Source organism: Meriones unguiculatus, chromosome 11 (genome assembly GCF_030254825.1).
Source record: "Meriones unguiculatus strain TT.TT164.6M chromosome 11, Bangor_MerUng_6.1, whole genome shotgun sequence".
Taxonomy (NCBI): Eukaryota; Metazoa; Chordata; class Mammalia; order Rodentia; family Muridae; genus Meriones; species Meriones unguiculatus.
This window is the reverse complement of record NC_083359.1, coordinates 40,177,130-40,200,423: the sequence shown is the minus strand read 5'-3', so window position 1 is coordinate 40,200,423 and position 23,294 is coordinate 40,177,130. Positions and strand designations below refer to the sequence as shown.

General features: G+C 53.0%; 4 protein-coding genes and 1 long non-coding RNA gene across 8 annotated transcripts; 2 read left to right on the top strand and 3 right to left on the bottom strand.

Annotated features, from left to right (window-relative positions):
- Positions 1–3,067: 3,067 nt before the first annotated feature.
- Syngr3 (synaptogyrin 3) lies at positions 3,068–7,385 on the bottom strand. Its single transcript, XM_021644707.2, has 4 exons — positions 7,128–7,385; positions 5,199–5,436; positions 4,543–4,685; positions 3,068–4,457 (listed from the first exon to the last, which is right to left on the bottom strand). The coding sequence occupies exons 1-4, from the start codon at positions 7,224–7,226 to the stop codon at positions 4,248–4,250; spliced, it is 690 nt and encodes a 229-aa protein (XP_021500382.1). The 5' UTR covers positions 7,227–7,385; the 3' UTR covers positions 3,068–4,247.
- A 606-nt stretch (positions 7,386–7,991) lies between these two features.
- Positions 7,992–9,933, top strand: LOC132646332 (uncharacterized). Of its 2 annotated transcripts, XR_009584501.1 has the most exons (5): positions 7,992–8,253; positions 8,376–8,463; positions 9,153–9,243; positions 9,454–9,494; positions 9,666–9,933. It is a non-coding gene; the product is annotated as an uncharacterized LOC132646332 (long non-coding RNA). The 2 variants fall into 2 exon arrangements; XR_009584500.1 differs by having other exon boundaries at positions 9,454–9,933.
- A 113-nt stretch (positions 9,934–10,046) lies between these two features.
- Gfer (growth factor, augmenter of liver regeneration) lies at positions 10,047–12,344 on the bottom strand. 2 transcript variants are annotated; one of them, XM_021644704.2, is made up of 3 exons: positions 12,001–12,338; positions 11,422–11,618; positions 10,047–10,795 (listed from the first exon to the last, which is right to left on the bottom strand). In XM_021644704.2, exons 1-3 carry the CDS (start codon positions 12,232–12,234, stop codon positions 10,633–10,635), a joined length of 594 nt encoding a protein of 197 aa, XP_021500379.1. In that variant the 5' UTR covers positions 12,235–12,338; the 3' UTR covers positions 10,047–10,632. The 2 variants fall into 2 exon arrangements, with proteins under 2 accessions (XP_021500379.1, XP_060219982.1); XM_060363999.1 differs by having other exon boundaries at positions 10,724–10,790; positions 12,001–12,344.
- A 134-nt stretch (positions 12,345–12,478) lies between these two features.
- On the top strand, positions 12,479–16,660 carry Noxo1 (NADPH oxidase organizer 1). 2 transcript variants are annotated; one of them, XM_060363998.1, is made up of 9 exons: positions 12,479–13,575; positions 14,432–14,591; positions 14,696–14,776; positions 14,954–15,029; positions 15,122–15,299; positions 15,443–15,624; positions 15,713–15,826; positions 16,021–16,138; positions 16,253–16,660. In XM_060363998.1, the coding sequence occupies exons 2-9, from the start codon at positions 14,526–14,528 to the stop codon at positions 16,485–16,487; spliced, it is 1,050 nt and encodes a 349-aa protein (XP_060219981.1). In that variant the 5' UTR covers positions 12,479–13,575; positions 14,432–14,525; the 3' UTR covers positions 16,488–16,660. The 2 variants fall into 2 exon arrangements, with proteins under 2 accessions (XP_060219981.1, XP_021500463.1); XM_021644788.2 differs by having other exon boundaries at positions 12,479–14,591.
- A 137-nt stretch (positions 16,661–16,797) lies between these two features.
- Positions 16,798–22,948, bottom strand: Tbl3 (transducin beta like 3). Its single transcript, XM_021644787.2, has 22 exons — positions 22,795–22,948; positions 21,578–21,629; positions 21,406–21,501; positions 21,272–21,319; positions 21,039–21,180; positions 20,867–20,951; positions 20,610–20,780; positions 20,447–20,522; positions 20,268–20,361; positions 20,001–20,182; positions 19,770–19,911; positions 19,607–19,665; positions 19,234–19,337; positions 18,628–18,775; positions 18,310–18,540; positions 18,153–18,223; positions 17,910–18,066; positions 17,774–17,832; positions 17,447–17,550; positions 17,288–17,359; positions 17,023–17,181; positions 16,798–16,931 (listed from the first exon to the last, which is right to left on the bottom strand). Exons 1-22 carry the CDS (start codon positions 22,833–22,835, stop codon positions 16,813–16,815), a joined length of 2,412 nt encoding a protein of 803 aa, XP_021500462.1. The 5' UTR covers positions 22,836–22,948; the 3' UTR covers positions 16,798–16,812.
- Positions 22,949–23,294: the final 346 nt, after the last annotated feature.

The following is a 23,294-nucleotide window of genomic DNA, read 5'->3' as shown; positions in this document are numbered from 1 at the left end:
ATGCTGAGCAAGGGTGACAGCACCATGCAAGAGAGGATGGAGATAATGCCAAGTGGTCAGTGCTGAAAATAGAAGTAGTATTACATGGCCTGAGCAGGTTACATTTGGGATATATGTATACACATACATGCAATAACAATTTTTAAAAAAAGGCAATTAATTTGAAGGCGAGTGGGAAGGGGTATATGGGAAGATTTGAGGTAGAAAAGGAAAGAAAATATAATCTCAAAAACTTTATTTAAAGATTTATTTATTCATTTATTATGTATACAATGTATTGTCTGCATGTACACCTGCACACCAGAAGAGGGCACCAGATCTCATTATAGATGATTATAAGCCACCACATGGTTGCTGGGAATTGAACTTTTTTTAAGGATTGCTGTTGCAGAGTGTTTGGTTCCCACGATCCTCATGGCATCATCTCACTAGTGTCTGTAATTCAGTTCCAGGGGATCTGACATCCTTTTCTGCCATCTGTGGGCACCAGGCCAGCATGCTCATGATCCATGTGTATGCATTGGGCAAACACTCATATACAGAAAAAGTAAAATTAATTATAAATATTAATGAATTTGTTTTATGTGCAATTACTTTTATGTGTCCATCTGTGTGGGTGTCAAATCTTGGAGGTGAAGACAGTTGTGAACTGCCTTGTGGGTGTTGGGATTTGAACCCTGGTCCTCTAGAAGAACAGTCAGTGCCTTTAATCACTGAGCCATTTATCCAGCCCCTTTGTTGTTTTATTTTGTTTTGTTTTTCCAAAACAGGGTTTCTCTGTGTAGCCTTGGCTGTCCTGGATCTAACTCTGTAGACCAGGCTAGACTTGGAACTCCCAGAGATCCATTGGCCTCTGCCTCTGCAATTAAAGACCTGCAATTAAAGGGGGGGGGGGGCAGGACAGGACAGTACCAGAGGTCTAGTTGTGTCTGCAGATCTGAAAGGAATCCTTTTCTTGTTGGAGCTCTCACAGGGTAATCATCGTGGGTCTTGCCATCATCCCTGAATGCAGAGCAGGGTGAATAAAGGCCTGGTTTCCTCCTAAGAACTAGCCAGGGCCCAACCCTTCTGACCTTCCAAGGTGTGTTGAGATAATAGGACTAAAGACAAAGTCTAGCTTTCTTAGCAGAGGACTGAGGAAGGAGGCCTAGGGAACTGGAAAATGCTAAAGATCAAACAGTCAAGAACATAGGAAGGTGACTCCCATAAAATAGTGAGGCCCAGGTTCATCCCCCAGATGCTCACATACCCTACAGACTTCACCATCAATTTGGCCTCAGACTGGACACTGGGGATATTTACATGGGCCAGGTCTGAACGTACCATAACATCAAAAACAGTTGACAGTCATCCAGTGGAAGGAGCAGCCTGGAAGCAACCAGGTCAGTTACTTGCTAAAGCAAAAATACAAACATTTGAATTCCAACCCGGACAGCTAGAAGCCAGCATGTATGTCCTTTTAAAATATATTCTACCTCTTCACTGACAGTGCCAGCATGGCCACATGGTCCCGTCTTGAGCCAGTAAGCTGTGGGCAGAAGATGGGGTCATTTGCATATTTCTGATTTTTTAAAAAATTAAAATACAAATATTTGTCAAAGGAGTGAAAAAAAAAAATCCATGTTGGGTGGTGGTGGTAGAGGCAGGAGGCAGAGGCAGGCAGATCTGTGAGTCTGAGGCCATCCTGGTAAACAAAGTAAGTTCCAGGACAGCCAAGGCTACACAGAGAAATTCTGTCTCAACCAAAACAAAACAAAATGGGGGAAAAAAGGTATTGCTTTTGGGCTGGTGTGTAGCTCAGTGTGGACAGTGCCTACAGAGAGCCCTGAGTTCAACCTCTAAAACTACATAAAAGAGGTAAGATGATTGGTACGAGCCTGTAATCGAGCAGCTAGCAATCAGAGTCGAGAGCATCACCGCAAGTTTGAGGCCAGCCTGCTCTACACATCAAGTTCTAAGTCAATCAGGACAATATGAGACCCTGACTAGCTCAAGAAAAAAAAAAAAAGAAAGAAAGAAAAGAAAAAAATTTATGTGATTCCGTTTATATGAACTACTTAGCATAAACATGGTCATAAATCATAAATTAGAAGTTACCAAGGGTTGAAGTGGTACCATTAATTCTAGGAGAGGTCTCTGTGGTTTACAGAGATCAGCCTGGTTTACATAGCAAGTTCCTGGACAGCCAAGGCTATAAGAGAGATCTTGTCTCAAAAGGGGTGGTGGGGAGCCAAAGAAAGGCTCAGTGGTTAAGAACATGCTGCTCTTGCAGAGAGCTCAGGTTCAGTCCCCAGCACCCACGTCAAGTATCTTGTAACTTCAGTTCCAGGAAATCCAGAGCCCACTTCTCATCTCCACAGAGCAACACAAATGTGACATGCATTCACACAGACACATACACATAAATTAAATACAAATGAATCTTTAAAAGTGGGGGTGGAGCTGGGGAATGGTCAAACACACCTTTAATCCCAGGGTTCCAGGACAGCTAGGGCTACATCATTGAGAAAACCCTGTCTGGGGTGTGGCACATGCCTTTAATTCCAGAGAGGCAGAGGCAGATGGATCTTTGTGAATTCAAGGCCAGCCAGGTCTACAAAGTCCAGAACAGCCAAGGCTACACAGAGAAACCCTGTTTTGAAAAACCAAAAACCAAAACAAAACAAATCAGACACACATACACTATAACAAAAAAAAAGAGAGAGAGAGAGAGAAAGAAAGAAAGAAAGAAAGGAAGGAAGGAAGGAAGGAAGGAAGGAAGGAAGGAAAGGAAGGAAGGAAAGAAAGAAAGAAAGAAAGAAAGAAAGAAAGAAAGAAAGAAAGAAAGAAAGAAAGAAAGAAGCAGAGAGGATCTTCAGCATTTCAGAGAGCCTGCACTGAGCAGCAAATTTCACCAGACCAAGGTGCTCTCCTGAGGGATCATAGTTGTGTGGTCTTTCTCTAAAACTTAGGAGTCGGCCTGATCCCCACCTTCCTACCCCTTCTAAATTGTGGGCCCCCAAACCCCGATTCCCCAGCCCCCAGCACAGGAGGGATAGGGGTGAAAATGATTCTGGGAGGACCTTAGTCATGGTCAATGCATTTACAGTCTTTATTGTAAAGAAGTTGCAGTTGTAACAGGGGACACTGAAAATACACAATCACAGATTGTTCTTTCAGAAGAGAGAGAAATAGATCCATATATACAAAAATTGTAAACATGTCCACTTAAATATCCACATGATTGGTCTATGCTACAACGTACAGGGGTGTCATTCAACTGCAACTCCACAGGGAGGCATTTTGTCTGAAAGAATGAGATATGGCAACGCGTTTGGTTTTGACTGGATGTGAAAAGCCAGCTTCAAGCAATGCATGAGTAGTCTGCTATGCGTAGGGACCCACACCTGGTCTGGGCCATAAAAGGGATAGACAGGAGAATAGGGAAGGACCGGTTCAGGAAGCCGAGGTTAAGCCATTTACAGAAATGACTCTCTCCAGTGACACCCTGGGCAGATGAGACCTTTAGTCCTCTCCTTGTAAGAGGCTTGTCTTGCCTGGCACCCAGGTACCCAGCTGTCTCACTCTTCCCTAGGGAAGGTCTTACTGAAGGGGGAAGGGTGCCCAGGCCCATAGCTGTCTATGCCTTCCTGGTCAGAAGCACCCTCACCTGGCAGGAGCCACATGGGAGAGGGGCAGCTTATGGGGCACTATGAGATGAGACCTGAAGACTTAATCACAATCACAACACCAACAGGGCTGAGCTGCTCTAGGGGTCCTGCAAGAGGAAGTGGGAGGAGCCTCCGGACAGGGTGGACCACCACGAGAGGAGCCAGGGCAGTCGCTGCCCACAGGGACACGGGGCTGGGAACAAGGGCCATAACCTCCACCTAAGGGAACAATCAGTCTCTCTCCCCCTGGTCCCAGAAGCCCTTGCACCCTGCCCTGAAAGGCAGCTGGACTTCTGACCCTAGAGTGGACAGGAGAGTCCCTGGTTGGCTGGCCCCATGAAAGGAATGCCTCCCAGGCCAGTCCACTCCAGGAAGTACTGTTTTCTTCTCAGGGCCTTAGAACTGGGACCTCCGGCTAGGGGAAGCTTTGTGAAGACAGTCCAGGCACCCCAGGGAGGATACTCCCCTTTGTCCCAGAGTCCCACAGTGGCTACCTTCTCTGTCCCTGGCACGGTAGGACCCAGGAAAGGTCTCAGGAGGCCTTGAGGCCTACGATGGTGAGGTGGCCTTCCAGCCCTGGCCGGAGCCTAACAGCTACTAATAGGCAGGCACCTGGTACCCTTTGGGGCTCGTGTCCAAGGTCTCGGTGAAGGGCGGGCTCTGGTACGTTTCTGTGCCCTCCACACCACTGCCTACTGGGTAGCCTGGGTAGGCCTGGGCAGCCCCAGCACCTAGCTGATCTGTGGCAAAGAGAGACATATCGGTGCCTAGGCGGAACCGCTGCAGGGCCTTCACGGTGAGCGCCACCTGGATGGGAGAGCCAGGGTCAGCTAGGGCAAACCCAGAGACACTCCCCCCACACACCCCCTCCCGCCCACGGACCCGCACTCACCCAGCTGAGGATGGAGAAGAAGCTAAACGCGATAGCGGCCCGTGCTGCATCCCCAGCCTGTGCGGTGCCTGGCCCTGGAGCTGTGCGTTGCCACTGATTGGTGAGGAAACAGAAGCCTACGAACCACAGGAAGGACCAGACCCCTGCAGGTGGGGGCTGGGGATCAGATGGTGCTCCTCCGCCACCAGGATCCTCGCTCTAGTTAAACCACAGAACCTCATGCGTTCAGAGAAGTTGCAGTGTCCCTCAAGTTCAAAAGCGCCATTCACAAGACCTCCAAAGCCCTGCCCCTGCCCCTTCGAAGCATAGCCTTACTCTGCACTTCAGGCACCCCTTTCTCTAGACTGGCCATGAGTCCAGAGATCCCAGGAGCTCCCTGTGTGTAAGGCTTTGACCCTGTACCTCTAGGTCACGCCCTCTCGTGGCTGGGTCCCAACTGCTCAAAACCCTGAGAAGCATCTCTGAGCCCAGGAAGAAGCCCAGCGGCAGTCCCTGCACCTGGTCCATCCCTAGAGACCCAGTCGCGTCCATGCAAACGTCCTAGGAGCTCCCTGATATGGTCAGGCTCCACCTTTTCCCAGAGGCCAGCCACACCCTTCTCGCACCAGGTCCCCCACCAGCCCCGCTCCCTACACCAGGCCCCGCCTGCCTCCCACCTGAGAAGCCCAGGTCCAGCAACACTGCACGACGCCGGTCTCGGACACTGCTGATCTGCTGAAAGCGCACGTCCAGCAGCAGGAAGGCGGCGCAGGCGATGAAGGCCCCGAGACCCAGCACAACGCCGAAGCGGCAGGCGCCCGCGTTTCCATTGAAGACGCAACGCAGCTCTGGACCGCTGTCTGCGTTCACGTAGCCCTCGTTGACAATCGGGCCAAACACGGCTATAGAAAATACCTGCAGGCAGCGGGAAGTGTTTAGGGCTCCCAGGTCTCCTCCCGCCATCCCCTGAGGCATCTATTGCCTCTGTCTAGAGCCCACGTCTGATTGCTGTCCCAGAGTTCCCCTGAAGCACTGAACTTATCTTCCCATTCCCTCGTGTACTGAGTAAGTATTGAAAATAAAGAGTCATTTAGGAAGTAGCTAAAACCGCTACATTAGATGGGTTTGCATGGAGTGTGACCTCAACACTGGATAGGTGGAGGAAGAAGGGTAAGAGGAAGACAGCCTTGGCTGTCTCTAATGAAACAGTACTACGTGGCTCAGTGGTTAAGAACACTGGCTGTTCTCCTCCCAGCACCCACATGGCAGCACATGACGCACACCGTCAGACCTGCAGTCCAAACACCCGTAAACAAAAAGAGCAGAGGCACCACTCTTATCCCTTTGATAAGGAGGCATATTAGGGTCCACATTTTACTTCTCAGGGTCACATGACTGAGTGACTATACTTAAATGTGGAGACTGAGCCTTCACCCATGTGGGTGACTTCCAGGGCTGTGGTGGGCCAGGGCATGTGGAAGGTGATGCCAATGGGCAGCTGTCTAGAGAAGTATGTCAGCCCTTCCCCTTTTGAACCCCACCTCGCTGGAATGCTGGGTCCCGGGAACGTCCGCCGCTGCTGGTGGTATAACACCAGTCAAGAGCATTTGGGTTCTAAAGGTGACCACTGACTTCCAAGGTTCGGCCGAGCCTCGGTACCTTCCGTCCACCAGTTCTCTGAGGCGTGACAGAAGCCACAGTCCTCTTAAACCAGACACTTCTAAGTCCCGTCAGTCCTGCGGTCTCACTATGCCCTCTAGTCTCAACTCATCCTTCCACCCTTTTCTCACCCAATCTCCTTGATAATGTAGTCATGGAAAATGCCACGGCATGGACCTGTCCCTTGAGAGCAATCAGAAGAGTGTTCCTCCTTCAGTCCACGAGGTCCTGGGGGGAGGGGCTGCCCCACCCTGGGAACCGCCCTCCTCCAAGGCAGGCATGGAGATTAGATGAGCACCAGCTGGACAAAAATCCAGAATTTAGCACCCATCTCCTAAAGCTTCTGCCCTAGGACAGGCAGGACACACACCACCATTCTGCGGCTTCCATGCCACTTCCAGGAAGCCCTCCCAGATGAGCCCCTTCCCTTACACCAGCAGGGAGCCCTCTTTTCCTCCTTCAACTCCCAGCTAGACCTGAGGGGTTTAGGAAGGACCATCACCCTTCAAATGAGCCAGTGGATTTGTGATCAGGCAAAGGGAAGGAAACTGCGTATTTCCCCTTGGCTCCCATACCCCCTCTTCCATCGGGAATTTAGTCCCTGAATCCCTCGGAGAATCATATCCGCAACCCTGTGCCCACTTCCAGGTCCTGGGAACCAGAAAAATGAAGAGAAGACTGAGGAAGAGGACTGGATTAGACCTAAAGAGGAACTGAGGGCAGGGGGAGAGGTGACCTCTCAAGGTCTATTGGTAACAGCGGTCCCTTCCCCCGCCCGCAGGTGGGCGCGCCTAGCCATGTGACGTCACCCCAACCTGCGGCCCGGGGGGAGGGGCCGGCGGAGAGGAGGGTGAGGGGCGATGGGCAGGGGGGTGGGGGAGGGTGGGGGACAGGGGATGCTAGGAGAGGCGGGGGTCCGGGAAGGGACCTGCTTAGGAGCCACTCACCCAGGACACGACCCGCAACAGGGTCTGGGGCCGCCGCGCGAAGCTCACGGGATCGAAGGCAGCTCCCGCACGGCCGGCGCCGAAGGAGCCTCCCTCCATGGCGGGACCTCTGCCTTCTGTCCGTTTGTCCCGCAGGTCTGTGCTGCCCGAGACCGCCCGGGGCTGCTGCTGAGGCTGCTGATGCTACGGATGCTGCCGCTGCCACTGCCTCCCGGGAGCGCGCCTCGGCTGCGGCGCGGGCGCGCGGGGCGGGGCCGAGCCAGCGCCCCCGACTAGGTCCACGCGCCCGGGCCTGAGCCCTCGCCCTCCAGCCTTCCCCGCTAGCTCTCCCCTGCTTGACAGAGTAGGGGATGGACACGTTCTCAGAAGAAACAAAGCGAAATCCTCATGGGGTTTAGAGGTGGGCAAGAGAGAAGGTAAGGGCTGAGCTCAGATTTTGCCATGGCCAAGAGCTTCGACAAAACGACAAGCACATTACCCCAATTCTCTGACCGGAAGGGTCTTTTGGTGAGTATGTAAGGGGAAACTGAGGCCCAGCATCTTACCCTTTACATTCAGGGAGAGGAAACTAGCCTCTGCCTCGGAAGACCAGAGGTAAGTCACCGAGGGACTTTCTCAGTAGCCCTTGTGTCTGTAAGAAAATTAAAGAACACGTAAGGAAAGAAGCCCCTGACCTCCTTCTGAGAATGGAGAACATCTCAGCTCAGACATGTGGCCCACCCCCCCACCCCCCGCATTCTGGCTTCTCCTTCATAGGTTGTACCTTCTTAACAGGATCATGTGGGAATTGTGGCTCCTACCCTCCCCGCACTTGACTGGGAAGCAGAGTCCCTGTGGCCAGCAGGAGGGAAGGTTGAGCACTTCCGTCCTCTTCCTCTGGCCAGATCATGTCTTCCAGAAGCTCTGTTCATCTCTGGTTCCCTCGGTTGATCTGTAGCTAATTAATCCTGCGTTGTGGAGAAGCAGCTGAGATAAAATCTTGCCTAGCCCCCTAGGCCTCTGCTGGGACTCCCAAAGACCCCGGCCTAAGTAACAGACCTACTTCATGCTCTTGCAGTGCCAGGCTGGTAGAAGACTGAATGGTTCCACTTTCACGGCCACAGAAGCTGGGGTGTAGTGATCGTGGGTAAGGCCCCTAGTTATCTATTTTTGTCTTCCTGGGACCAGAGCCAGGTCTAAGCAAAGTTTACATACACTGAGAATACACAGTGCCAAGCGCTTTACTGTGACCTGTTGTTCGTTCTTCAGAGGGACGTGTAGCTGGAGGTGCCGGGTCCAGTCCCTAGGAAACCCACTGGTTTTGATCTGAAACTCTTCAGTCTGGTTGAACACAGAGGTAGCCCACCAGTTTGGTCAACTCCCTGACAGTTCATCCCATCCCAGCTCCTCTTAGCTTCGGACAGAAGATATGTGTTCCCCCTTTTCCTCTATCACTTTCATCAGCACCAGACACACAGCACAGTCTTTGAAAAACAGGGTTCTTGGGTTCAGTGGTAGAATGGATACCTAGCAAGCATGGGGTCGGTCTTAGATTCAGTTCCCAATATCACCAAAACAAGCGTCCCTTGGTCACACTTCCACCCATTCCTCTTAACAGCAAATTTAGGCTGTTACCCATCTATCTCTAGTACCTCTCCCTCAGAATCCCCAGTGTAATCAAACATCTGCCCTGTGTCTAGCCAGACACCCCCACCTGCCATTTCAGGATCAAGCTTGATTCTACTGATACCTTCTTATACCTCATAGCCTATAGCACCCACCCAACCCAGTCCAGGAAATAGAACCTTGGGCATTATGCAACAGGCAACATTTTCCTTCTTAGCTACATCCCTAGCCATCACGAGTCCCTTTTGGAAGTCCCTTTCCCCAATCCACTTAACAGATCTACTTGTGGGCCTAAAGGGTCCTGGGCCCTTCCCTGTGGTTGAGACAGGGCCTCACTGTGTAGTACTGGTATTAAAGGTGTGTGCCACCATCGATGGGTACTTACCCCTCTGTATTGCCTCTCTTCCTCTGTATGTGCAGGACCGCTCTCAAATGCCAGCTCAAACCATACCTTCCTATACTACGGTTCCCGCCTTGACCTGGACACCATGTGAACAGGGACAAAATGAAGGTTTTCATTTATTTTTTAAAACTGAGTTGTTGGTTTTCCTCTCTCCTAGTTTTTAGATAAGATCTCTATAACCCTGACTGACCTGGAACTCAGTAGTGGCTTTATACTTCACAGAGATCTGACTACCTCTGCCTCCTGAGTGCAAGGGTTAAAGGTAAAGATATGTGTCACCACAAATGGCCTTTTTCCTTTTTTTGTTTTTAATCCCAGAACTCAAGAGGCAGAAGCAGGTGGATCTCTGTGAATTCAAGGTCAGTCTGGTCTATAAATTGAGTTCCGGGCCAGCCAGAGCTCCATGGAGAAACCTTGTTTGGGAGGTGGGGCGGAGAAGGAAGACTGACAGAGGATACAACAAATAAATGTTTTGCCTGCATGTATTTTTTTTTCTTTTAAAATCATTATGTACAATGTTCTGCCTGCAGGCCAGAGGAGGACACCAGATGGCATTATAGATGGTTATGAGCCACTGTGTGGATGCTGGGAATTGAACTCAGGACCTCTGGAAGGGCAGTCAGTGCTCTTTACCCTCTGAGCCATCTCTCCAGCACCACATTCAGCAATTCTGAATGTCACTGAGATGCAAAATTGGCCAGCTGCCAACACTGGCCCCACAGACCCCTAGTCTTCAGCTTCTTCCTCACCCTGGGAATTCTGACTCTTCTGAAGAGTTTCTGCCTCAGCTGCTCCACAGTGACTTCTCTCCAGAACTTACTTCATACAAGAGGACCCAGCTAATCACAGAAAAGCAAAAACAGGCCACACCATTACTGTAAACCCCAGAACAAAGCACACAGAAACCAGGCTCTAAGTCGCTTCACTTTATTTTGGTCTCAGACTCTAGGAAGCTGTTTCCAGGATCCTCTGCTGGCACGCCTGTCATAGCTGTGGAAGACCATGTGCCAGGCACAGCGGGTACCACAGTGGGTATACCCTAATAGAAAAACTACTAGAGCAGGTACAGGAGAGACAGCTCAGTACCGTGCTTCAGTTCTGAAATGGCACAGAGTTGCCAGGGTCACAGCTCCGTAGGCACCCCGGCTATGCAGTAGGAAGGCAATGCTCTAGCCTATCTTGCTATGAGGCAACTATGTCCCAGGGGTATAATGAGCAAGAGGCTGCATTAGGAAGAGCATGAGACTCCCTGGACTACGTCTCCATCTTCAGACCCATGGGGCCTAGGCTGAGGAGGCCACCCAAGTGTCTGTAGCAGGCAGCTTCACTTCTTAATCTTGTGGATGGGCTTCCCATAGACAGCGTGCCAGGGACCCCCTCTCCCCACCACCAAAACAAGCTTTGGCTCAGATGCACTTTAATCAATAGGCTGTCCCTCTCTAGCCAGGCTGCCCAGAGATCCTGGCTAGACTGCCCACATGCTCTGCCAGCGGTCTTCTAGTCACAGGAGCCGTCCTTCCAGCCGTCACGCCATCGCTCATCTACTCTTGAGCAGTCAAAGTCAGGCTTGCCCAGCTTCTGGTTCACCTCATTGTGCAGGCGGCACAGCCACTGGCTGAAGGAAACTCGAGTGCTTGTGTCTGGCTGGTTCCTGCCTATCCTTTGTGAGAGAAGCACATGAAGAAAGTAAGGAGATGCTGGTTCCTCTGTCGCCAGTGCCTGGGGACAGGGAGCTGGGGCATTGCTAAGAACTAAACTTGGAGATGCCTTCATATTCAGAGGGGACGGGAAGGCCAAAGGTTTCCTGGGCTCAGGAGGAGACTCACCTGAAAGCAAGAGCCCAGAGCAAGATATACTAAAGCAGGCAATTTTACAACCTTGTAACAATCAGGGAACTTCAGCCCACGTCTACTGACCCAGGAAGAGGACAGATAGGTGGGGCTTGGCACAAGGAACAGTTCCTTAGCAGCAGGTTAGGCCATTGAGAGCGATACAAGTTTATTTCATTCCCATTTTTAAAGTCTGTAACCAAGCTGAGGGATTAGGGAAATTAGGCAATATGTAGTCTTAGCTAATCTGCCCATGAGGAATAAGTAAGGGAAGTGGCAGGGAAGCCCTTCCTAAGAGCTTTAAGATTAACGATCTAAAGAACTAGGCTTTTGAGAAAGGAGAAGGATCCCTGTTACTTCCAAATCTATTCTTCTTTTATTTTTCTAGGCCCCTCTCCATGACAACAGCCAGGCCCCTTTCAGGCGCCTTACTGACAGAGGTGCAGTTACAACTTACCTCTCCCTTATGTCTTCCGCACATTCCTTGCAGGGGTAAAACTTGGAAAATATATGTATGAACTGGGCCATATCCTGCTGTTGTTCTGGGGTAGGCATGTCCGGGTAATAGGCGGCCAGCGTGTGGAGGAAAGCCCAGGTGTGGCGACCCAATTCCTCCCGATCCTCTGGACAATCCTCCCTAAACTTGACGTCCCGCTGCAGAAGTAGGCCGACTAAGGGTCAGTTCATTCCTACCCAACCAGAAGCCCATAAAATTCCAACCCAGTGGCAGAAGGCTTGCATTGAACGCCAGGGGCCTTGGGTTGGATTCCCAGTGTCACAAAAATAAATAAATAATAAAGAGAACAAGAACGCTCCCTTTTTCAGTTGGCAGCCGACTAAATCGCTCTAACCAGCTAACCAACCAGTGGCTTGAAAGCTCAAAGTTCGAGCCTAACGGTGTGTGTGGGTGAGGGGTGGACATGTTCAGGCACAGCCAACCCTGAGGGCTTAGGGCCTGGGGAGGCCTGAACCGGCCCCGGGAAACCAGGTGTGGGGCGGGGGATCGGGACCGGGCGGCCACGCGGGGCACCTGCACCTTCTGCTGAGTCCGTATCCACGACTTGAAGTCCACGCAGGCCCGGCACGGTCGCTTCCCGTGCTCCAAACCTTGCGGTGCCGGGGTCGCGGCAGGCCCGGCGGCTTCCCTGTGCCCCGCGCCGCGGCCCCGCGCGTCAGTCACCAGGTCGTCGGTCATGTCGGAGCGCGCGCCGCCCGGCGGAAAGGAAAAGAGACCGCGGGAAAAGCCCGCCGGCTCGCTGGGCGCAGCCATCTTGATGGCGTAGCGACGGCGGGGCGGAGAGGGCTGCCCGGAGGCCGACCGAGCGCACGCCAGCGCCAGGGCGCGGCGGCAGGAGCGCGGGAGTCCGCCCCGGGCCGGGTTCACGCTGGGGCGGGAGGCGGGGCCTGGCGGCGGGGCGGGGCTGGCGGCCGCGGCGGTGGCCCGGGGCGCGGCGGAGCCGGAGGCCTCGGAAGGGGAACGGGCGGAGCCGGAGACCCAGGCCGCGGCGGCAGCGGGGGCAGCGGCTCCGGCTCTGCCGGTAGTCTGGCGCCTGGTTGCCCTCCGCGAGCTGGGCCTGCGGGGTCCATGGCGGGGCCGGGGCTTCTTCCTCCAGAAGAAATGTAGTGTGTGGTGGAAGGTGCGCTGTGGCTGTGCTGAGAACTCGGGCTGAGACGGGGTCGGAGATGCCTCTCGCGTCACCCCCATCGCTTGGCTTAGATCCTTACCAGCGGCCAAGTTTTGGGCCTTTCTGACCACCTATACGCTTCTGGGTGCCTTGGTAACGCGCGACGGGGTATGACCTCACAGAGACCAAAAAGCATTACTGGTCTGGGGCCACCTGTGCCCTAGTAACTACACCCTTTCCCCCTACCCCCTCTCCGCAAGCTTGGAAGAGGCTTCGTCTTAATTATATAGCCTGGATAAAAGATTATTATGCTTACAAAGCTGCAGCCGCAGGAGCAGGAATTCCTTTTTTTTTTTTTTTTTTTTTTCATGAGACAGGGCTCATGTAACTTGGGCTAACTTCGAACTCCGTTTGTAGCCGAGTGAAGATGACGTTGAATTCCTGAATCTTCGCCACCATCATGACCTCCTCGAGTGTTTGTCTTAAAAGCCTGCGCCGTCATAGGAAGGATTTCTTCCCCTGCCTCCGTGTGTTCATTCACTCATTCTGTAAATATTTGTACAGTGCTTACTCTGCTCTAAGTGCTGTTTCCGGCACTGAGCAGAACAAGGAAGAAGACTGCCTCTTTAGCCTTTAACCAGTAGTGAAGATGGGAAAAACCCAGTCACCAGAATAAATTTTATTTACAAAACTGTGGAAAGCCATGCATAGGGTGTGGGCTAAAATTGGAGACCCTTAGACATCGGCCTGTAGGATGAGGAATCAGCTCAGGCTCTTGGCATTTTGCAGAAGCACCAGACCACCAGGAGAAGGAGTCTGGGGAACTAGGGGCCTACAAATGACTCTCTAGGAATTGGCATTTGTTCTAAAAATCGTGGAAGATGTTGGAAAATTTGGGACAAAGCTAACCTGATCTGATTTGTGAGTGGATTCTTAAGAGACAGGGAGGATCCTCTGTATGCATCTAAGTGAGGAGGCTATGAGGGGTAAGTGAAGAGAGCAGAGAGCGTCTAAGGTTGGGAGAGGTAGACAGCCTGTCAGTTGGATGGTGAGAGGGGCTCACGATTCCTCTAGGTCCCTAGTGGTAGGCACACACCCCTTTTCCAACTGTAAGAACCAGTTGTTAAAGGCAATGTCAAGACTGGCCCAGGAAAGAGAATTTCATGACCTAGTGACACAGGTCTAGCTGCTCAGGAGGAATATCTCAGTTTTAAAGCCAGCCTTGGGAATTTGACAAAACCCTGTCAAAAAACAAAAACAAAACCACCACTACCAACAACAACTAAACTAAACTCAAAGGACCCAGGGATGAAGTAGTTGATTCAGATGATAACAGCACATAGCCCCACAGGGGAATTCAAAGACCAAACTGTCAGGCACACCCTGTCGGGAGATTACAGCAGGGCGGGGAAGGGGCATGGGTCAGGTGAGGAGGTTGAGGCGGCACTTTGATAGTAATACTCCCTACCTCCTTTCTTCCCTTAGCTAGGAAAGAAGCCCCAGGTGGCAGTTCCAGCCCCTTGAGGCGGCACTTTGATAGTAATACTCCCTACCTCCTTTCTTCCCTTAGCTAGGAAAGAAGCCCCAGGTGGCAGTTCCAGCCCCTTGAGGCGGCACTTTGATAGTAATACTCCCTACCTCCTTTCTTCCCTTAGCTAGGAAAGAAGCCCCAGGTGGCAGTTCCAGCCCCTTGGGTCTGTTTCAGAACAGTCCTGTACAAAGGACTTCATTTTTTACCTTCCACCCGCCCTGGCTTGCTCCTCCCCAGGACAATCTTCCCAGGATGACTTTCTTAGACTTTGTGTTAGGAACCAGGAAATTGAACCTGTGACTGTGCTGCAGGGATTCCGCTTAGGGCTGTGTGGGGAAATTCCATCTCACTTCTTCTGGATGCTCAGAATCCCTTCAAGCACCCTGTGGGAGGCCATCCAAAACCATGGCAAGTCCGAGACACCCAGCAGCAGCCCATGCTGTAGCCCTGGTGCAGATGGAACGACTCCAGGTAGGACCAGTTAGGTCCCTCACTCTTACCCCAATATTCTCTAAAGAGGCAGAAGGGTAGCTGGCAAAGTCTGAAGAAGACGGCACCTTGACCTTTCCTCACAGACATTTGCCTTTTCTGTATGCTGGTCGGACAAGAGTGACACGTTTGTTCGCAGGAGCTGGGATGAGTTTAGGCAGCTGCAGGTAAAACTGGAACTAGACCTCAATGGGTTATCTCCCCCAGTCCAGAGGCCTTATGACCTGTCAATGATCTTGGTCCAAGGACTTCCCTTTCTGCCTGGAGGAGCCCTTCTAGGGACCCTTCCCTCCCTTGGGGGTTCTCTCCACTTCCAGAGACTGACACATGCTTCTCCCCATCAGAAGATCCTTAAGAAAACTTTCCCAGTGGAGGCGGGCCTGCTGCGGACATCTGAACGAGTTCTTCCTAAGCTTCCTGGTCAGGCCTTGAGGGGTCATAGGGATGGTGAGCCGAACAAGTGTGGGTGGGTGAGAGGGGTCCCACAGTGTGTGCTTGTGACACCTGGGCAGATGCTCCATTGCTGACTCGTCGGGGGCATACTGGCCGAGGTCTGGTACGTCTGCGGCTGCTGGACACCTATGTGCAGGCGCTGCTGGCAACCTCAGAGCGCGTATTGAGGAGCTCAGCACTCAGTGACTTCTTTGCACCCAAACCTCTGGATCTGGAGCCCACACTGCCTCCTGGCAGGTGACTAATATTCACCTTACTCCCAGCCCATGCTCTTGTTGGAAGGGCAGATGAGAAGGCTGGGCTGACCTATGTGTATGCGGGGAAAGGAGTATTCCCATCCTTCCTCCTCATTTCTCACGTGTACTGGCTGCCCTGTACAGCCTGGTGATCCTGCCCACACCAGAGGAGCCCCTATCCCAACCTGCAGGCAGCCTTACTATTCATAGCCTGGAGCCTCAGAGGATGCGCTGTTTACAGCCTTTCCACACCCATGACACAAGAGACAGTCCTTTCCACACGCAGGCTCAAGAAATCCTGGACATATTACTACGGCATCCTTCAGGTAGGGTTATAGTATTAAGAACCTGGGTCCTCTGATCAAGATGGGTGCAGACCTTGGCATCTGAGCCCTCTCCTGGCCTCTTGAACAGGCTGGTGGCTGGTGGCAAACAAGGATCAACAGACAGCCTGGTTTCCAGCTCCCTACCTGGAGGAGATAGCCCCAGGCCAAGGCCAGGAGTCAGGCCTGGCCTTGCAAGGCAGTGGTATGAGCCCTCCCTACAACGGATCTCACGGCATGGCTGAGATAAGCCCACGAGTGAGGTGATAGTGGTACGGCTGACAGGCAGGAAAAAGCCCTAGTGGGTTTCAGAGCAGTCCAGGGTGCATTACAAGTGAGTCCAGAGAAAGGTCAGGACTCTGGCCTTATAGTTCAGTGATCCCCAAATATCTATCCTAGGGAAGCAGTTCTGTGCTATTCAGGCCTACGAAGGCAGTCGCACTGATGAGCTCTCTGTGCCCCTGGGGGCACGTGTGCAAGTGCTGGAAACCTCGGACCGAGGCTGGTGGCTGTGCAGGTACAGCGTGTGCACGCGGGTGTGCATGTGCGGCGGGGCAGTGGTAGGCCCTGCCTGGCGGGAGGGGAACACAGCACTTGGCAAATCCTTCACCCAGCCTTGCTCTTGTTGCAGGTACAATGGTCGTGTTGGCCTATTGCCCGCAGTGCTGCTGCAACCTGAAGGGCTGGGCTCCCTCCTGGGCAGGCCAGGGCTCCTAGACAATGGTGGGGAAGACAGGGTGGCCGAGGACACGGCTGTTCCCCCTCTGGTACCAACTCGCCCCTGTAGGAGTGCCATCCAGAGCCGATGCTGCTCCATCACCCGCAGAGCACTGAGTCAGGACCAAGGTACCCAGGTTCCCCCTTGAAGATTTGTGGGGGGCCTGCAGAGATGCTGCACTGTCAACCCCAACCACAGGCAAAGCAAGGACCCAGACCTGCCAAGGGGGCAGGATGAGGGTGGGGCTCTATGGCTCTATGGCTGGCAGGGCCAAGTGGCAGCAACTCCCCATTTCCTCTAAATAAAACTGGAGTGATATCACTTAATCTCGCTGTGCCGTAAGGGACTTCAGGCTGGAGGGCAGGGGGAGCTTGAACTTCTACAGTTGAAGTCTTGGTCAGCCAAGTATGGCTAAGGATTTTGGGAGAGACTGATCAGATTCACATGAGAAGCCAAGATAGAAAAGTGCAACTTTATGTGTCTTGCAGGGCTGGGGCAGCAGCAGGGAGCGGGGACAGCTTCATGTTGTGCCACAGGAAGTCCAAGAAGGTAGCTGCTTGCAGTGTCCGGCTAAGCCGCTGAAAGTGCCGTTCTAGAGGAAGACAGAGGAGGTTGGGGCTAGGGTAAGGGGTTGTCTTCAAACCTACCAGGAGCTTCCCTGGACCCAGGGCCATGTCCCATACCAGTGTAGGGCAGCAGGGCCTCCAGTGTACCCCGCACTCCCTCATAGGCCAGCAGTTCCTCGGGGGTCTCATGCCGCAGCAGCACAGAAAGCACAGCCTGGGCCTCGTGGCAGTGTCTAGAATTGGTGTTCCAGGTGACACAGAAGCGCAGCAGGGCCTCTGTAGGTGACAGGGATGGTCACACTGCTTGTTGGGCCATTCCACCCCATTCTGCCCACCAGGACACCCCCCTCCCCAGGCTGGTCCCTTCCAGCCTGCTCACAACCTTTTTGGTCTCGTCGCAGTCGGAGCACAGTGGCCTCCAGCTTCTCACAGGCCTCAGGATCCCTCCGGATGGCTGCAAGAGGGAAGTCTGGGCTTGAGGAAAGGGTTTATTGATTCCTGGAGCACCACCCCCCAGCCTCCTCCTGGGGCACACACTGACCCTGGATAACAGTCAGCACGGTGTGAGGACGATCCAGGGAGATGGCGAGGCCTAGTGCTCGGAGATACCGCTTCTCATGGAGCAGGTTGTCCAGTTCTTGCTGCCTGGCGGGACAGAGGAAAAAGGACAGGGTCACTCAGAGAGCCTGCCTGGGCCCAAGCACCCCAAGTGTGGGCACTACCTTAACCCATTTCCTGTGCTGCACAGCAGGGAGCACACGGGGCTGCTGCTACTGACTGGATGCAGCAGCTGCCACTGCTAGGACATGGAGCTGGTACTGCTAGGACATGCAAGGGATACTCCTGCTGAGGGGATGCTCAGACTTACTTGATCACCTGCTCTTCCCGTTTGGCCTGCTCTTCTGCCTGCTCAGCCTCTGTCACATCCTGGGATCAAATCAGGGTCAGACAAGCCCCAGTGCTGTCCTTTACCATGCCTTATCCCACCCCTTAGGGTTCACAACCTTCCAGAGAATGATTCGGGAGTCACTGCCACCGGTGATGGCATGATCATCCAGTCGGCTGCAGTGTAGACCCCAGATCTTGTCCTCGTGAGCATCCAAGGTCCGCACACACTCATTGCTCTTGATTGTCCACAGCTTCAGGAGCCCATCAGAGCCACTGAGGTTGAGAACAGAAGGACACAGTGTAGGGTATAGGAGCATGTCCCTTACCAGGCACCCCCAGCCCTCTCCTAGCCCACTCACCTAGACAGCAGCTGTGAGCCACGGCTCACAAAGGCCACCTTCAGCACAGAAGCATCATGTCCCTCAAATGTCTGCAGGGGAGCGATAGAGTGAGCCAAGTCTTATGAGTGAGTGTGAGATGTTACTGGAAAGGGGATGGGACTAGGGGAATATTTACCTTAAGACAACTGAAGTCCTGCAGTGCCCAGAGCTTGATGGTGCCATCTGCAGAGGCTGTGGCCAGCACCTGGTCTGTGGGTGAGAACTGGACATTCCAGAGACCACGTCGGTGGCCTGAAAAAACACCTAACAGTTGGCACTGAGGCAAGGCCCAGAGTTTAGCTGTGCGGTCCTGTGAGCCTGTAGCTAACAGCTTGTCATTGGGGGAGACAGCCAAACTGTTGATGTCCTGGTGATGAAAGCAAGTGATAAAACTTAGGCATCCATCTCAGCAAAGGCCCAGCCACACCCCATCCCAGAGGCCACATGTGGCTACTTTGTCATGGCAGCGCTGGGTGGTCTGAGCTTGTAGAAGCAGGGGGCCACTGTCCACAGCTGTGTTCTTGGACAATAGGGCTTCAGGGAGGGGCCAGAGCTTCACAGTACAGTCCTGACTGCCTGTCACCAGGAATGATTCTTTGAGCCTATAGCCAACAAGAAAGAGGGAGACACTGCTCAGGCCAAAGGACAGTCTGTACTGCACCAGGATCTAGCCTTCTGCATTGACCAGAGGGGTCACCTTGGCATGCAGACTGGCCTGCAACACCCCAAATGCCTCTGCCTGCACCATCAAGCCTCTGTGTCACCTGGTTCCAACCACAGGGTCAAGATCTTAATGAAAGGTCACCTTCTCCAACAGGACCTTGTTCTTGTTCAATGTCCTTTTCTCTATTTCAGATCCTTCCCATTTTGCCCACCTTCCAAGGCCACTTCCAAAAAATCTGCCATGGCACCTGAGTCTTCCTGTCTCTCTGTTCTGCATCTTTGCTAAAGCCTCATAGAGTGGCCAAATCAGCACACTCATTCTCCACCCTGTGTTAGAACCCAATGACTTCGGCCTCTACCTCCTTGGATACACCTGGGTCCAGTTCTGATACACTACCTAGAACAGCAGACGGTGCCCACGCTGTGTGTGTGTCCAGAGCCCTGGGCTACACAGGCCACTTGGCCAGCCTTGTTCATCCTCCAGATGCGTATGCTCTGATCCTACGGAGATAAGGGATGGAAGAGAAATGATGAGTTCTGTTGCATTGGTTTTCACCTACAAGGCCTGTACCTTCATTTTTTTTGGTTTTTGTTGTTTTTTTTTTTTAAGACAGGATTTCTCTGTGTAGCCCTGGCTGTCCTAGAACTCACTTGTTAGACCAGGCTGGCCTTGAACTCAGAGATCAACCTGCTTCTGCCTCCCCAATGCTGGAATTAAAGGCCTGTGCCATCACCGCCCAGCTGCCTTCATATCTCTTAGGAAGTCTCACCTTGGCACAGCTGGCAAAAAGCCACCCCTTCCGGAACACATCCAGGGCCAGGACAATGTCTGGGAGAGAGATGAAGAGTGATCAGAGACCAAGTTTAACAAGGAGGCAGCAAAGGGAAACTATCAAATTCAGGCTAAGGTGCCAGGGATGTTGGAGGGCTTGCCTGTGTGACCGTGGAGAATCTGACAGGCCAAAGTCTGTAGCTCAAATACTTTCAGGCAAGGGCTGTTAGAAGCCACAACAATGTGGGAGTCATTGGGCCCAAGGAACCGGACATCCAACACCTCTTCGCTATAGCCAGCAAACTGTGGGGGGTAGGAAGGTCATGAGTAAGGGCCTGTGTGAAAGGAAGCCAGAAGCCCAAGCCCTGCCCCAGACAGGGATACGTGCCTACCTGTTTCTGCAACTGTAAAGAATGTGCCTCATAGATCAGCAGGTTGTGATCAGCAGTAACAGTAAGGAGCAGGCCAGCAGGGCGGGCCAGGATGCAATGGGTCAGTTCCTGCCGTAGGCCTGGCATTTGTGACTGGGTGTATATACATTGCCCGGAAGCTGCCTCCCACACACGGAGGATCCCTGTAGGGGAACAAGGGCTGTTGGGGGAATGAGGTCTACAGGCTTCATCCAGCCCCCTGGTCCACATGTAGCCAGCCCCCCACACCTTGGTCACCAGCTGTTAAGAAGTGTAGGCCTGAGTTCTTCACACCCAGAGCAGGTGCTGGCTCTTCAGGCAATAGCACAGCGGCTTCTGTGCTCTGTGGATAAGCAAGGTCAGAGTCTATACAACCATGCCTCCCATCCCTGCCCCATTCGCCAGCCCTGGCCTGCGGGCAACCATACCTCAAACACTGGAACCGTCCTTGTGGTCTGGTAGCTCTGAAGGTCCCAAACTATGCAGATCTTATCACGGCCAGAGCTGAGGAGAAAGAGTTCCCTCGGTTCCAGTCTCAGCCTCGGTACACACCCACCCTTGCACCCAAGCCCTGTGTGACCAGCCACTGACCTGAGCATAGTGTGACCATCCTCACTAAAGGACAGGGAAGTGACAGCACTATAGTGTGCGGTCAGTACAGCCAGACATGAGCGGTCCTGCAGTGACCACACACGGATAGAGGTGTCCACGGCTGAGGAGAAGAGCAGCAGGCGGGAGGGGTCTGGATGGAAGGCCACCAAACTGAAAGCAAGTAGAGACAAATGAGCTGTACTCCGGGGGGGGGGGAGGTGTGCATCTGCCCACCCTTCCTCCCCCGCCCCACTCACTGCACGACGCCCGGTGAGCCACGAAAGTGGTGTGTCCCGTAATGCTGCACAACGTCCCAGACTCGTACAGCCCCATCACAGCCACCTGTGGGAATGTGTTTGGGGTTAGGCGTGTACAAAATCCTTGCCCTTGTGCCCTCTGGCACACCCACCTACCTGGGGTCCTTCCTACCTGTGGCTAACAGTGTAGAGGTGGCGTCAAAAGCCATGGAGGCCACAGGAGCTGTGTGGATCGCCTTCCACAGGCGAGTGACGGTGCCTTCTCGCCAGGCCCACTGAGCCAGCAGCAGTGCCCGGCTGGCTGTTACCAGTACCTGGGGGGAGGGCGTGGGACAAGACATGTTCACCGATTCAATGTGGAAGGGAGGTAGCACAGCTTACCCCCCCACACACCACCCATCATACCTCATCATCAGGACTGAGGGCAAAGGCAGTAATGTCCTCCTGGTCCTCCTGAGGGAAGAGTGGGAATACAGAGCACTGTAAGAATGTGCTGCCCTCCCCTCAAGCTGCCCACAACCACTCCAGCCTGTCCTCACCTGCTCTAGGCTCCTGAGCAAAGCCCCTGAAGCCACGTCTAGGATGTTGACTTTGGTACCACAGACACAGAAGAGGTTATGGCCAGTCTGGTCCAGCTAGGGACAAAAGTGTCTCAGCCAAGGGACTGTTCAGTACTCCCTACCCCTCCACTCTGCCCCCTGGGGTAGTTACCTGTACGTTCCCACCCTTGTAGAAAGGTTCAATCTTTCGCTCAACAGCATAGCTGGAAAGAGAACAAGATACTGAGTGATCGCCCAACTCCTTTGCCCCAGTGGCCAGCTGTGCTGGGTGCTAGCCTGGAGATGAACCAAATCCCTGACTTTGCAGGGTGTCTAGGCAGCAGCAGGAACCCAGGGCTAGAACAAGCAGCTCAGTGGGAGGATGCTTCACATTATTCAGAGGCTGAAACCCGGAGCCAGTTGGTGAACATGCCTGTGTGGATCTTGTGGGGTCCTCATGTAGCTTGAAGAGGCGGGCCTGAGTCAGGTGAAAAAAGCCCAACAGCAGCCCAGGCTTCAGAAGAGTTTTTTTTTTTTTTTTTGGGGGGGGCCCTGCTAGCTGGGGGAGGCCAGAAAAGGGTAACATACAACATACTCTCAAAGTCTTCCCCAGCGAGGGCCAGCATGGCACTAGGTCAACAAGTCTTCCTCCTCCAGCAGCATTTGCTTTCTCCCTGCCTAGCTGTCATACTACTGTCATCCTCTTTCTTGCTCTCTCTATTGCTTTGGTCCAACCTGAGTCACTGCACTTTCCTGAGGGCTAGAGGGGGTGGCCATTGCAGTATCCTCAGTGGGTTCCCAGCCCACGCTTTCATCTCAGCTGTCAGTGCCTTTCAGAACTGATGACCTTCACTAAGCTTCCTCTCCTCTCACATGCTCCTGGGAGCTTTCCCTGAACTGCTGCCTATCATTCTTTCTTTTTACTTTTTCCTTCCTTTTTTTTTTTTTTAGACAAGAATTCTCTATAACAGGTCAGCTGCCTCTACCCTGTATGTGGCCTGTGTTGGTCTTTCCAAATGCCAATGCCCCACTGTCCCAATCCCCTAAGTCCATTCCCTGGAAGTCTGCCCACGATAAAACCTGCCTCTGATGCTGTACACCCAGTTAACCCATCACCACAGATGCTGGCAGCATTGAGATTTCTCTTTGCCAGCCCTTGCCATAATCCAATCTACTCAGAGATGGATGAAAATTAATTGCCTGGAAACTAGACTCTACGAATAAACTAGACTCTCCTGTTCCTATCCTAGGAGCTATTCACAGCAAGAGGAACTGACTGAGCACAGGACTCAGGTCCCTGTATCACAGTGAACGCCCCTCAACTCCTGGCTTTCGTTCCGGGTTCCTCCCCATTTCCCTTCGCCCTCAGCGCCCCTGCCCAGGACTTACTTGGCTTTGAAGCGGCACACTCCCGCCGCAGTCTCGGCCATGTCCTAGCGCAGCGGATCCCTGCAAGCTCGGATCCCTCCAAGCTCAGCAGCCTTCGGCCGCGTGAAGCAGCCAGCGCGCTACTCTGTACTCCAAGGCACGTTGTGATGACATCAGGAGCCACAACTGCTTTGACGTCATCACCGCGCGCGCGGGAGACATAGTTACTGTGGGTACCGGCTTCCGCGACCAGGAGCGGAAATGGAAGGCGGTCCCGAGCCCAGAGGCTGGCAGTGGCTACCTTGTTGAATGTCTTGCATTTTAATGGTTATTAATTTACTATTTTAGTTTATTTAACTGTTATTTTCATTTTTTTTTCTTTTCGGTTTCTACTTGTAGCCTTGGCTGTCTTGGAACTTGCTGTGCAGAGCCGGCTGTCTTCAAACTCACAGAGATCTGCCTCTGCCTCTGCCTCTGCCGGAACTAAAGGGGTGTGCCACCACCGCCCTACTGCCAGGCCT